At 38.2% G+C, this 14774-nt stretch overlaps 2 protein-coding genes and 1 pseudogene across 2 annotated transcripts; all 3 read right to left on the bottom strand.

The window, feature by feature from the left end:
• Window positions 1-1177: 1177 nt before the first annotated feature.
• On the bottom strand, window positions 1178-2182 carry LOC149107897 (adenosine receptor A3-like). Its single transcript, XM_089295975.1, has one exon. The coding sequence runs from the start codon at window positions 2180-2182 to the stop codon at window positions 1178-1180; it is 1005 nt and encodes a 334-aa protein (XP_089152101.1).
• Window positions 2183-5695: 3513 nt separating this feature from the next.
• On the bottom strand, window positions 5696-7298 carry LOC149107896 (uncharacterized; annotated as a pseudogene).
• Window positions 7299-9354: 2056 nt separating this feature from the next.
• Window positions 9355-10539, bottom strand: LOC149107895 (adenosine receptor A3-like). The gene has a single exon (XM_089296155.1). The coding sequence runs from the start codon at window positions 10537-10539 to the stop codon at window positions 9520-9522; it is 1020 nt and encodes a 339-aa protein (XP_089152281.1). The 3' UTR covers window positions 9355-9519.
• Between the last annotated feature and the right edge of the window lie 4235 nt (window positions 10540-14774).

Raw genomic sequence — 14774 nt, 5'->3', positions numbered from 1 at the left:
GGTAATGTTCGATTTTCGGCTTCGGACAAGCGCGCAATAATTTTTTTCCTGCTTCGAAGTTGGGCAATTCAACTAACAAATGTGCGACATTCCGCGCGCGGTCAAAATATGCAAATTAGGACCGTTGACGTCATAAGGTGTGTAAAACTTTCCAGCCATCACAGCAGCTGAGAGAAACAAGCGAAAGAATGCCGGGAAGTTTTCTGTTATCGGAGGGCCTGTTTTGGTGAGCTGTAAAAACACCACTTACACGCAAGGCGTTGTCATACATATGTTTCCGAAAGACGACGTCAAAAGGGCACAAGGTTTCTGATTTTTTCGGAGACATTGGCCCAAATTCTCTTGCTCATGTAATTTTGACCAACCGTAAAATTATTCAGCGAAATAATAAACATGCCATGCCTTATTGCCTTAAACTGGTTGGAAATTTGTTAAATAGAAGTTTACATGGTACATGGTCCCGAGCCAAATTAAATATTTCTTGTAGTTTAATTGTGGTTAGAGGCGGTGTACAAACGGACTACAGGTTATTCCTCAGAATTCCATTGCGCCTCCCTACTACGCACGATTTTTGCGTCATTAGCGCGTGCACATACATAACATATGCAAAATGGTGGCTATTGCTAAACCAAACGATTTTTTTATTTAGTTTGAATGCAAGGATCACCTTTTTTCTAGACAGTGAATATAGAAAATGAGAGCATAGCTAGCGTTTGGAAAAGGTAATATGTGCTCTCAAGAACGCTGCGTGCTTGGAACATATTGAAACGCCATCAAATTACTCCTTACAATTGCTGGAGTACATTCATTGATGTTTTTCTCACTTAACTTTCTCCCTTTTTTTCTGCTCTCAAAATGCGTTAAGTGGATGGTTCAAATGTAAACGTTTCTGAAAGGAGATAGTTTAAGGAATTCTGGGGTTTATTGAAGGTCCTCCTGCTCCTAAACGAATACCGGAACCCCCCTTTTTTATTTCAAAATGTAAATACTCTTGAAGTAGGCAGCCAACAGGTGAAGTTTGAAAGAAAATTTATTGCGAGTTCTATTTCAATGAAATTACCGTAAGAGACAAAATATGCGTGTAAACAAATTTATGTAGAATGCTTCCCTGATCACGGAAAACATGTTTCGCTTTACAATTCAAAAGCGTCTCGTCTACAACATCAACTCACAATTTCTAAACTTTGGCATCCAGAACTTCTTGATTAAACTTCAGCTGCGGGGGACTGTTGTCTGTTCGTAAAGTTCTGAGCTCTGTCCCCGGAGTCTTGTTACTTCTTCTATTAATATTTAGCATCTTTGGCGCCGCTGGTTTTCTTAAACAGCACAAAACCAGGGCTTTTCTAAACTCAGGTATTCTTAATGCGTACACAACTGGATTTGCAAACGAATTGGAGTAATTTATAACGTTCACCAGGTCATAAAATTTCCACGGTATTTGGACATCATCCAGAAAAATTAAACCGTTCAAAATAACTAAAGGGATCCAGGACAGCAAAGCAAGAATAGACACAAATAGCAAGGCCTTTTTTAAGCGTTTGTTTCGCGAGTCTCTGTTTTGCTGTTGTGAAGCGATATTTCCGCGTCGAAACTTTTTCCAAATGCCGATGTTACTACCACATATGATGAATATTATAATCAAGACGTATGGCATCCAATAATACATAGACTGACGTTTTAATGAAAACAAGAGGGCGGTGACGACGACAGTCAGTGCCCACACAGTAAAAATAATAATATGGTATGCTTGCATTGACAGTGTTCGGTGCTTAAACGGCCAGTAAATGGCGTAAAATCTCTCACCAGATATGAAAGCTGCAGAAATTAACGACGCCTGCGACAAAAAGGTATCAACGATTGCATAGAAAATTGACAAAGACATCGACCAACCACCTTTCCAAAGTTCAAAACTGTAACCAACGATGTAAATGTAGAGGGGTAGGGACACAGTTCCTAACATCAGGTCAGCAAACGCCATATTGATGACTAGAAACAAACTTCTCTTACGAAGGCTCCTGTCTACTGCAAACAGAACAATGGTGAGCAAGTTTCCTACAACAATAAATACAAATATCAAAATAAATGCGGTGCACAATGCGATGCCTTCTGCCTTGGAAGGAAAAATTCTTGATGAACCAGTCGCGTTCTCTGAGCTATTTGTAGCTGCTTCTGTTCTCATCATATTTCAGTTTCACTGAACGATTGAAACGTCGATTAAACTTTGCCGATAACAACGTATCGTTACTTGATGAGGGAAACAGGAGTTCTGTAAACCGCAATATATGAGAATGAGGAGCGAGTGACAGATCAAGACCAAATTTGCAGCTTTTTGACCGTTTTAAGACCAATCATCGTGGACTTATCTTTCACATGACATATCTCAGTTGACTTAAAACTGACGCAACCTCTCAAGACATATTTTAAAGAAGAGTTTTAGAATGATTATATTGCCATAATTCGTGAGTAAGATGCGTCATCCATCAAGAAGTTTGCATCATGTTCCTCAGATTTGACGGGTTGATCAACGGAAACATCTGTTGTGTTTTTTTTTCTCTTGATTTTGAGGTAAAGGTTTCAAATGATGATTAGTATGTTTTGCTTCAATTTATTTCCTTAAAACAGTGAATGAGTATGCTTGTTGTTCATATACTCCATGGTGGTTTTACGGAAAAGTTTGTAAAGATCTGACGGTTAGCTCAAAGGTTTGTAAATAGTTCACTTTAATAAAACTGCACAATTAATTTCCCCAAGCATTAAGCACGAAGTTGGTTGTAAAAAATAGTTTGAGAAGGTTAATTTTGACAGAAAGCAAGGTGTAAGTGCTGTATCGTGACGAGGAAACAGCTCATGCGCAAAACCGTGGGCGTTTACCTAACAACGTTTGACGGCACCGAGTGGCACATTGTCAACTTTTTCCTTGATGTACGCCAATTATTAATGGTTAACCAATCAAAAGTCCACAGCTTTTATGAACTGTTCTTGCTAGACTGAATTTGAATTTCTTCAAATGGTTAGAAACTATTGGCTTAAAAAACCCACTATGAATAAATTTTTGCAAAAAAATGCAATGGAAGTCCTCAATCAAAATAGCCCTCATTTCTGAGGACTAAATTATCCCGACTTTCGTGTTCTTTTGCAAGAATTTAAAATTCCTAATGAGTTTGGTACGCAACTTAACATTAAAGGAATTAGTGCTCGGCTACCGTAAAAAACGCTAGTATATTTGTTTAAATTTACGTGGAAACGTCACAGAACTGTATTTTGAGACAGGTTCTTACTTAAATTCTGGGGATATTGTGAATTTTCATCTGTACTTCCGCGGATTTGTAAGTCTCATTCTATTTTAGTTTATTAGCCAATTATTCTTTGAGGTAAAAAGGAAGGCAGAATAGCCTAATAAACAGCTGGGTAAGTCATTGATAATGTAATACATGTAGTTGCTTGGTTTGCGTGGATACTTACTTTTTATAGTTCATGGAGTTCTTCAGTAATCCATTGACATTAGGGGTCTTCGACGTTTTTCTTTTTTAAAAATACATGTATAAAGTGATTTACATGTGTATAGAGATTTATAGGTGAAATCAGCAGATATATCCACCAGACCTACCGTAGCTTTTTAATTTTACTTTGTTCGAAAATTGCCATCTGCGACAAGGTAATCATCGATATTTAGTCTCTGACGGCGCACGAAATTAAAAATATCAATTTGAAAGGGAGATGTTTGCCTTTCGAACTTTAAAAAAGAATAAGGAACAGAATCATATTTACTCAATGTCCCGTTTGATATTGAATTTCCAAGAGGTATTTATCTTCTTGGACAACCATACCTTACAGCTTAAGAGGCTGTCCGTGTAAGAACCGACCACTCGATTTTCGGCCGAAAAGAGAATTACTGCGAATTTTCTGTGTGAAACAGTTAGTCCATATGATAAACAAAAATAACAATAATTTGGCTTTAAGTGCTATTTTTCAATATTTCTGGCGACGATTTCCGAGTACGGTCCAAAACCGTTAAACCGTTCTGTTTCGAGTCAAATTTAGGCGTTGCGCGGAAGGAGCTGAAAAATTACGCTTTTACTGAAATACAATAAAACTTACATATGATTTTATTTCATGTTTTTTCTTTCGATTAACGGTAAAATATTTAAAATCGGGCAGAAGAAAAATTAATTATGATTTTTTGAAAATGCCCCACAGAAGGCCTTCGCAAAATTTTAGCGGGCATGTTGCTGGTTGAAGGAGTGTTTCTCAAAAGTATAACGTGACCTGGAGTCCTGACCAATATCCATGTCTAGTACTAGGGCTAGTGTACCGAGAACTGGAAAAAACACTTTGGGCACTAACCTTTTGGAACTACAGGAGTTTGATCAACACAGCTAATTTCAGACGTGAAAGCTTGCCTGCCACAATTTCGAACCGATTATTGTTCTTAAGTTCCCCATATAAATTCTTAAGTGTCATTGTCGGAGAAAACCGGGCAGTACCAAAAGATCGAGGTCGGTCGTTTACATTCATCTTTTCACAGCATAAAAGCTATCCGAAAAGATTAACAACCATGACATTTTCCGAGGTAGGCGTTCGTTTTTCTTCGAGATATCGCTACATCGCGATTTTGGTCCTCAAGCGGTCTAAAATGATCGAAATTTCGGACAACTTTAGATGAGCCTAAAAGGTACTTCCTACAAATTCCAGAAACTCTTATTTTCATGAGATGATATTTGTTTCCTTATTAGTTGATTGAGAAATATTAGCGGTCTTTCGCATTAATTCTACGGTTTTTCACGAGGTGCCAAATATCGCCGCCAAATCGTTAATGAGCGTGACCCAAATTTTAACCATTTTCAGCGAGTCGTTTTTCAAAAGTGCAGCAGTTTATTTCCACAGAAAGACATTTTTGTGATGGTCTTTTGCACTGTTCTCAGTATACAGTTTAGTTAAAAATTGGTATCTACAGGCAAAAAATAGTTAGCTGGACTGCAGAATAGAGTTTTTAAGCTCTGACATCGTTATTAACCTATGTAAACATTTCAAACTTGCCAAATCCTTACCATCACTTAGGCTAAATTTTCCCGCGAAAATTCTATTTTTTATATTTTGGTAAATCATGGATAACAATCGCAGAAATTGGGTATAAGGTAATATTCTGCGCTAAAAATTTGGCGGGAAATATTTCTGACTAATGATTTTTTTTGGACTTTGCGAGACCAATTACTCCGATTTGCCTGTAGATACCAATTTTAACTAAACTGGATATTGATTTCATCGGACAAAGGATTCTATCATACACATCCTTTCCGTACTGTGGCTCGGAAGTCATATTGCGTGACAGTAAGACCAACTCGTTTCCCAGCATCTCTTACGGCCACCAAGAGGAAGTTGTTGTGGTAACAGCCTGCTTCGTCACTCCTAAGACTCCCTAGGATAATCTGGGGGTGATCCTTTTTTTACAACCTCCAGTCTGTTTTCAATGATTGATCGAACAGACTGCATACCAGTCCTGCTGGCACGAATCAAAGATATGCGCATATGATTTCAGCTCAACCTTCCCATTGCTAGCATTCTTAGTTATTACCGTTGATATGTGCCAGTTAAGGCCTCGTTTCCCATACCAATCGGACTGCTTCTCACGATATCTAATTTGAAGAAATTTCATGGCCCCGTCCATTATTAGGATAGCTGACGTGTCGTCGGCTGATCATGATCTAAGTGCATCTTGTTTTTCCTCTGCCTGGTTTATCGAACGAATAACGTGGGCTTTCCACAGCAAGATGTCTGACTTTGCGCGGTCAAAATCATATAGCAGATCCTCTCGTTGTTCTGAACTGTAAGGTGTCCAGGATGACGCTTCGAACTCCAGTCTGACATCCTGCAGTACATTCTTCATTCCTTGGCAGTCATCGCAACTCAATACGTGCTCATGAGAGCAGGGTTGCCGGAAATCGGCTTCGACAGGATCACTGGGCGCAAAATGTCGACAGTGGTCAGCGCAAGTAGAAGCACATGGCTGGCAATGTATGCGGAAGTCAGTCTTGAGATAGCGTTTTGCATCTCTGAGCTTTCTATGAACATGAAGACACCACTGTTTCTCCATTCCTCCTTTCTCAAGAGTTTCAACCAGTGTTTCAAGAGTCTGAAATCCCGCCGCGTCATCAGCTGAGGTATTGTGCAAGCCCTGGAGCGACTTACGCTGAGATGCGTCTCGAACCTCCAGGATTTTGAACAAAGTTGACCTACTCAGTGGTTCGTGACATTGTTCTTTACAATACTCCAAGTATTCTTCAATCATTGTAGATCTGGTCACTGTCCTCACAACATTAGGCATCTCTATTGTGTCGCCACTTTCGAGGATTAGTATTTTACTACCATAAGAAACGTCTTGATAGAAGTTCAGTCTATTTGTAAATTCCACAAAGTGATCGACCTTACTCGTGTCAAGACGTACGCGGGGCTTGGTTGTAACTTCAGGGGTTGTACCAGGGCCGCTTAGATTAGCACGAGAGCGTGCTTGTTTTATTTCCCATGAGGATAGTTTTCCGTATGGTTGGTGAATTTTTTGCAGCATGCATGCTCATGGGATATCTATATGCGTAAAGGCTTAGTATCTGTCTCTTTAAATTCTTAGTCTTAGCGTTCTTGTACGCAGTCATAAGTACCACTAGATCACCAGGTGGCGAACCGTCAAACTTTTTCTTTGTGTAGACTGAGCCATGGAATTGAAGAGCTCGTCGCCACTATGCACCTCCAAGTGCTATTGCACTGCACACTAGCAAACAGTCTTCACTAGCCTTTTGTACAACACTCAACTGTTCTGCTTTGCTCAAGTTGGTCAAGGGGGTTTTCAAATGGGAGATAAGAGGCTCCCGTTTTGTTTCTTGTGCAGTGAGATTTGCAATCGTGTCCATAGCTGAGTTTTAAACACGAACGGTATCTGTAACTAAGGGTGTTGGAGGAGACGCGGCATCTGTTCCCGGAGTCCAGCATGGAGTGGAGGCGATATTCTGAGGAGTTGGAGGCTCACGGAATCGGGTCGAGGTGACGAGGAGGCCTATGGTTTCCATGGCAGCCTGTTTGGCAAGTCTATGAAAATGTAAAAGCAACTACATTTGTCAAGTCAAGTCACGCTATTAACAAAGGTGACGGTAAAAGTGATTTTTCGCTCTTTCTTTTTCAAAACGGGTTGCACTCGCTACATACCTTTGATGGGATGTCTTGTCTTCAGGTTTCTTGGGGTACAGCCAGTCTGTTTTTTGAGCAACGTCTTCACTGTGTTGCTTCCTACTCGTTGCGCAGATTGCTAGTATTACAAAAATAAATGTTTATAAACTTCCTCATAAAGGTCTGTAAATTACCTAGAATCTGCGGCATGAAGATCACACGATTACATACCACGCCCACCTGCCCCCATCCAAAACGAAAAAACTCGTAAACCCTGACCAACCAGCCGGAAGTTGTATTGCTAAGCAACTTTGTAAAAAATTGAGCAAGTTTTGTTAATATTGTTGTTTTGAATTTTGTGTAATATTCATATTCGGAACAAACTATATTTCATTGCGGCAGGGTGTCCGATAATCTCCCAACTAGGCGCCAAAACCACACTCGTGAAATGACTCAGGAAAATGAAGTCTGTATTACCGTTAGGGCATTAAAACGTAAACAGTATTCAGTGGTTACAAAATAAAATCTTCAAAGCTAAAACTTACGCGAACTAACGGGTGTAGCTTCTCCAAAGATGTTTAAAATATCCAAACATGAATCAACGAAGAAAAGCTATCCTAGTAATATTTTGTATAAGTGAATCCGTTGCGTTAATAATTTCAAATTTTGCCAACGTTTTCACAAAACTTAACCCTTTAATAGGCATTTGAAACCGCCACACAGATAAACGAAGAGCTAAAAAGAACGAAATTCGATCGTGCATTTTGCAAAAAATTCAAACTTCTAAGCGATAGATTTTCTTCATATTGTCAGGTAATAGTATGATCGTGTTAATTGTAATGCCATGCATCTTATCCAAATGTAACTTTGTTTGTTTGGTGCTTTATTAGCGAATACTGAACTACTGCTTGTACTCTAAATGTGAAAATCAACCACAAAATTCCCTTCACCAGATAATCCAAAAAATAATTTAATTCATCTGTTCAATTCACGAGTTTGCTCACAGAGCACTTTGATATTACTCAGCGCGCACTCGATGCATGACGTGGCTTGAGAATTTGCGTGCGTGGTAAGGATGCGCAGAAACAATTAGCGCGAACGTCCTTAAAGTGCCTGTGAAGTGAAATTTTCCCCACTTTTTTCATCCTAAAATATTGAAGTTTATATTTCTCTGTTTGGTAATTTTCGATTTTGGGCTTCGGACAAGCGCGCAATAATTTTTTTTCTGCATCGACGTTAGGTAATTCGATCAAAAGTGTGCGACATTCCACGCGCGGTCAAAGTAGGCAAATTAGGACCGTTGGCGTCATAAGGTGTGTAAAACTTTCCAACCATCACAGCAGCTGAGAGAAACAAGCGAAAGAATGCCGGGAAGTATTGCAAGCGAAAGAATGGGAAGTTTTATGTTGTCGAATGGCCTGTTTTGGTGAACTGTAAAAGGGCACAAGGTTTCTGATTTTTTCGAAGACATTGGCCCAAATTCTCTTCCTCATCTAATTTTGACCAACCCTAAAATTATTCAGTGGAATAATAAACATGCCATGCCTTATTGCCTTAAACTGGTTGGAAATTTGTTAAATAGAAGTTTACATGTTACATGGTCCTGAACCAGGTTAAATATTTCTTGTAGTTTAGTTGTGGTTAGAGGCGGTGCACAAACGGAGTTAAGGTTATTCCTCAGAATTGCATTGCGCCTCCCTACTACGCACGATTTTTGCCTAATTAGCGTGCGCTCACGAGCGGGTGCACATACACAACATATACAAAATGGTGGCTATTGCTAAACCAAACGATTTTTCAGTTTGAATGCAGGGATCACCTTTTTTCTAGACAGTGAATATAGACCAATTTCTATTGCAGAGTTTTAAACTATCACTGAAAATGAGAGCATAACTAGTGTTTGGAAAAGATAATATGTGCTCTCAAGAACGCTGCGTGCTTGGAACATATTGAAACGCCATCAAATTACTCCTTTCAATTGCTGGAGTACATTCATTGATGTTTTTCTCACTTAACTTTCTCCCTTTTTTTCTGCTCTCAAAAAGCGTTAAGTGGATGGTTCAAATGTACACGTTTCTGAAAGGAGATAATTTAAGGAATTATGGAGTTTATTGAAGGTCTTCCTGCTCCTAAACGAACACCAGGACCCTCCTTTTTTAGTTCAAAATTTAAATGCTCTTGAAATAAGCAGCCAACAGGTAAAGTTTGAAAGAAAATTTATTGCGAGTTCTATTTCAATGGAATTACCTTAAGAGACAAAATATGCGTGTAAACAAATTTATGTAGAATGCTTCCCTGATCACGAAACATATGTTTCGCTTTACAATTCAAGATCGTCTAATCTACAACATCAACTCAGAGTTTCTAAACTTTGGTATCCAGAACTTCTTGATTAAATTTCAGCTGTGGGAGACTGTTGTCTGTTCGTAAAGTTCTGAGCTCTGTCCCCGGAATCTTGTTACTTCTTCTATTAATATTTAGCATGTTTGGCGCCCCTGGTTTTCTTAAACAGCACAAAACCAGGGCTTCTCTAAACTCAGGTATTCTTAATACGTACACAACTGGATTTGCAAACGAATTGGAGTAATTTATAATGCTCACCAGGTCATAAAATTTCCACGGTATTTGGACATCATACACAAAAATTAAACAGTTGAAAATAACTAAAGGGATCCAGGACAGTAAAGCAAGAATAGACACAAATAGCAAGGTCTTTGTTAAGCGTTTGTTACGCGAGTCTCTGTTTGGCTGTTGTGAAGCGATATTTCCGCGTCGAAACTTTTTCCAAATGCCGATGTTACAGCCACATATGATGAATGTCATAATCAAGACGTATGGCATCCAAGAATACACAGTAAGTTTAACTGAAAACAAGAAATTTGTTGTACTGAAGAGGGCGGCCATAAGGAGAGTCAGTGCCCACACAGCAACAATAATAATACGGTATGTTCGCATCGACAGTGTTCGGTGCTTAAATGGCCTGTAAATGGCATAAAATCTCTCACCAGATATGAAAGCTGCAGAAATTAACGACAACGTCGAGAAAAAGATATTAACAATGCGGTAGAAAATTGACAAAGACATCGGCGAACCACCTTTCCAAAGTTCAAACCTGCTCCCAACATCGTAAATGTAGAAAGGTAGCGACAGGACTCCTAACACCAGGTCAGCAAACGCCATATTGATGACTAGAAACAAACTTCTCTTACGAAGGCTCCTGTTTACTGCAAACAGAACAATGGTGAGCAAGTTTCCTACAACAATAAATACAAATATCAAAATAAATGCGGTGCACAATGCGATGCCTTCTGCCATGGAAGGAACAATCATTGATGAACCAGTCGCGTTCTCTGAGCTATTGGTAGCTGCTTCTGTTCTCATCATATTTTGGTTTCACTGAACGATTGAAATGTCGATTAAACTTTGCCGATAATAGCGTATCGTTACTTGATGGGAAAAATAGGAGTTCTGTAAACCGCAATATATGAGAATGAGGAGCGAGTGTCATATCATGACCAAATTTGTAGTTTTTGGACCGTTTTAAGACCAATCATCGTGGACTAATCTTTCACATGACATGTCTCAGTTGACTTTACACTGACGCAACTTGTCAAGACTTTATAGACACCCATGTGCAACTTAATACGTCTGCGAGCGTGTTATGACTGCAATGTTTACCGGCTTCAACACGGACCTGAGGTTGACACTTCGGCCTTTCTGCGAAAAGAAAACGACGCAGGGACTTCAAGATAGGTCCTCAATACGTGCATGTTTGGCTTGATAGTTATTCCAAATGTTATTGATCGCTTGTTAGAATTGTATTATTTCGCTCGCTAATAATGAGCGTAGATTGTAACGCAGCCAGATAAACGTGACAGGAACAAAGAATCATTAACGGCAGGGTGCTTTTCTGTACATGGCTTCAAATTGCGCCCATGAAATAAAAGCCTTACTTATTTCCCCACTTCATCATTATAACTTTTTTGCGACAAACGTCATTATGAAAAGCTTAAAACGCTTAAGATCGGTTGTTTTGTTTTTTCGTTCCAAAAATAAAACAAAACAAAAGAGTGGCCGTGTTAGTTTGAAAGACGCGAAAGAAAAATATTTTTCAGAAAAGTTTTGCAATGACTGCCATAAATCGTGACTAAGTTGCGTCATCCATCGCGAAGCTTCTCTCATATTCCTCAAATTTGACGAGTCAGTGATCACCACAGAAGCATCTGCTGTTTTTTTTCCCTTGCTTTTAAGTAAAGGTTTCAAATGATGGTTGGGATGTTTTGCTTCTTTTTATTTCCTTAAAACAGTGAATGAGTAAGCTTGTTATTCATATACTCCATAGTTGTTTTACCGAAAAGTTTGTAAAGAGCTGACGGTTATTTCAAACGTGTGTAAATAGTTCCCTTCAATAAAAGTGTATAATTAATTTCCCAAAACATTAAACAGGAAGTTGATTGTAAAAAAGAATTCGCAGCATCGACCGATCGATCGATAGAGGTTAATTTTAACTTAACTAATTGTAAGGTAATTTAATTGGAACAAAAGTGTGGGTTTTGTAGGGAAAGTGAAAATTAACAGCGCTAAAATATTAAAAAAAGATTACAAAATAAAACTAATTTCAACTTTGAGAACGTTTGTTATGTGAAAGCAAGGTGTACGTACTGTGTCGTGGGATGCCTTCAATTTTCAAACGTGTCGAGGAAACAGCTAATACCCAAAGCCGAAGGAGTTAACAATGTTTGAGGGCATCAATTGACATGTAGTCACCTTTTTCCTTAATATACGCCAATCATTAAAGATAAACTTAGAAATGATGGACGAATTCCTCTTAAGAAAAGCTTATATTGTGGCTTATATCTTGTATTTGTACTTTTTAAGGCACAGTTATTAACGGGTCACTGAGCCTGCCTGGCTAAACGTGCTAATATATTTTGTGGAACTCGTCCGTATCTTTGACATTTTTATCGCCTTGTTATTTTGTGCTCACTACAAATAACAATCTGCTAAGTGGAATTTTTGACCCAAGGCGATTGAAAGAAAAACCGAATTAAGGCGGCAGCACGAATGGACATTTCACGTTGTAAAATTTACTAATCATCGTTGTAATAACTAGTAAATTTAGTGAAAAGCTAATGTTAGGTGACATCAGCTTTGTAAACTGTTTTTGTTATTCTGAATTTGGGTTGCTTACGCTAGTGGCCATAAAATTATAAAATTAGTTATTTCAAAGATTAAACAGGCAGGTTATAATTAAAAAGATCGCGAAGCATCGATGGATCGATCGAGGAAATTTATGCTGAGGAAACTTGGAGAATCAAGAAAAGTCTGCTCTACTAGTTACAAAAGAGAAAGCGAAACGATCCTTTATTAAAACAATAGCTTGTGCAGCTTGAAGTTCTGTTGATCACTAATTCCAATTCAGATCTATATGTACAATGCAAAATTATAATGAGGATACTGCAACCATATTGGAGATCCATTGGAAAGTTTACACGAGAATTCTAAACAAAATTTAAAACGCTAAAATGTTCAAAATTTAAAAAAATTATCCATAAAAATAGTTTGAGAAGGTTAATTTTGACAGAAAGCAAGGTATAAGTGCTGCATCTTGACGAGAAAACAGCTCATGCGCGAAACCGTGGGCGTTTACGTAACAACGTCTGACGGCACCAAGTGGCATATTGTCAACTTTTTCCTTGATGTACGCGAGTTATTAAAGGTTAACCAATCAAAAGTCCGCAGCTATTATGCACTGTTCTTGCTAGACTGAATTTAAATTTCTTCAAATGCCTAGAAACAATTTGCTTTTAAAACTGACTATGAAATAAATTTTTGCAAAAAAATGCAATGGAAGTCCTCAATCAAAATAGCACTCATTCCTGAGTACTAGATTATCTTGACTTTCATATCCTTTTGCAAGAATTTAAAATTCACAATGAGCTTGGTCCGAAACAGAATAATCAACAAATTAGTGCTCGGCTACCGTAGAAAACGCTAGTATATTTGTTTAAATTTACGTGGAAATATCACAGAACTGTATTTTGAGACAGGTCCTTACTTAAATTCTGGGGATATTGTGAATTTTCATCTGCATTTTCGTGATTGTTAAATGTCTCATTTTATTTTAGTTTATCAGTCAATTATTCTTTGAGTTAAAAGGGAAGGAAGAATAGCCCAATCAACAGCTGGGTAAGACATTGATAATTTAATAGATGTAGTTGCTCGGTTTGGATGGATTTTGACTTTTTATTGTTTATAGAGTTCTTCAGCAATCCATTGACATTAGGGGTACGTCATAAATATAAATGAATATGAATATTGCATCAATATTGCATCAATATTGCATCAATATTTACTTTTTATGGCCCATGGAGTTCTTCAGCAATCCACTGACATTAGGAGTCTTCGACATTTTTCTTTTTCAAAAATATATGTATAAAGTGATTTACATGTGCAGAGCGATTTAAAAGCGAAAACAGCAGATATATCCACCAGACCTACTGTAGCTTTTTAATTTTGCTGCGTTCGTGAATTGCCATCTGTCACAAGCTAATCATCGATATTTAGTCTCTGGCGGCGCACGTAATTAAAAATTTTAATTTAAAAAGGAAATGTTTGCCGTTTTAACTTTACAAAACAATAAGGAACAGGATCATATTTACTCAATGCCTTGTTTGATCTTGAATTTGAAAAAGTATTTGCCTTTAAGGAACTATACCTTACAGCTTAATTCTCTATGAACTGGAGTTTATAAGTCAAGGTTATAAGTCTTTCCGACGGGGAAAGTAAACTTAGAGATTTGAAGTTGGTTTTAGCATGCCACTTGGAGTTAGATTGGCAATTGAGTGCACATTGTTAGCGGCCCAGTGTTAATGAAGTGATAAAGATGCGGCATCTGTTTTCGTTGTCCATTTTATGGCCCACAAATTTGAATAATGACCATCAAATAACCATTGGCGCTCTTTTGTCTTAAATTTCAGTTTCGGTAAAACAAATGGGCTTGGAATGAAAATTCAATGTTACACAGTGCGCTGAACTTGTTCTTGAGCCAGTAATTGTCCTTTTAGCGACCTAGGAACACTCTCTTAGCCTCACTAGCCAAGCGAAAAAAAAAAAACAAAATATATAGAATACATTTAGGTCGTGTTCTATTGGAATCAACCGTTTCTGGCTGTTGGGTCTTTTCGTGTTCTATTGGGGTAAGACCGTTTTCTGTTGCTTTGTTTGATCAACGCTTTTTTAACCGGCCTCAAACCTGGGGGAAACAGTTTAAAAAGCATGACTCTAGCTCGCATGACGACTATTGCAAGGAGTTACCGCGTTTCAACCGTAAATGGTTAGAAAAGTACATTATTTTCAATCGAAGGACAAAACTTACTTAGAAAGCTGCATGAGATTTTGTAAAAAGTGAAATGGTTTTGGAAGAGGGATGATCAGTACAGTCTGAAAGTCCGCACATGACGAGTGTGGACAAAAACGTTAAGTTCTGTTTTCACTTAATTTCTTCTGGGAGTTACATGCTTCGAATTCAACGGTCATAAATTAGTCACCAAACTTGAACTCAGGCCTCTACAAATGTATATTTAAAGAAAACTCAGTACACTTCTTCAAGGAATACG

Source organism: Orbicella faveolata, unplaced genomic scaffold, assembly GCF_042242905.1.
Source record: "Orbicella faveolata isolate gen_17 unplaced genomic scaffold, um_ofav_v1 contig_26, whole genome shotgun sequence".
Taxonomy (NCBI): Eukaryota; Metazoa; Cnidaria; class Anthozoa; order Scleractinia; family Merulinidae; genus Orbicella; species Orbicella faveolata.
Note: the sequence above shows the minus strand (reverse complement) of the source record. Positions and strands in the feature narration are given on the sequence as shown.

Excerpts from the sequence above, each read along its gene's own strand:
- LOC149107897 (XM_089295975.1), bottom strand. The coding sequence starts at position 2,182 with ATGATGAGAACAGAAGCAGCTACAAATAGCTCAGAGAACGCGACTGGT.
- LOC149107895 (XM_089296155.1), bottom strand. The coding sequence starts at position 10,539 with ATGATGAGAACAGAAGCAGCTACCAATAGCTCAGAGAACGCGACTGGT.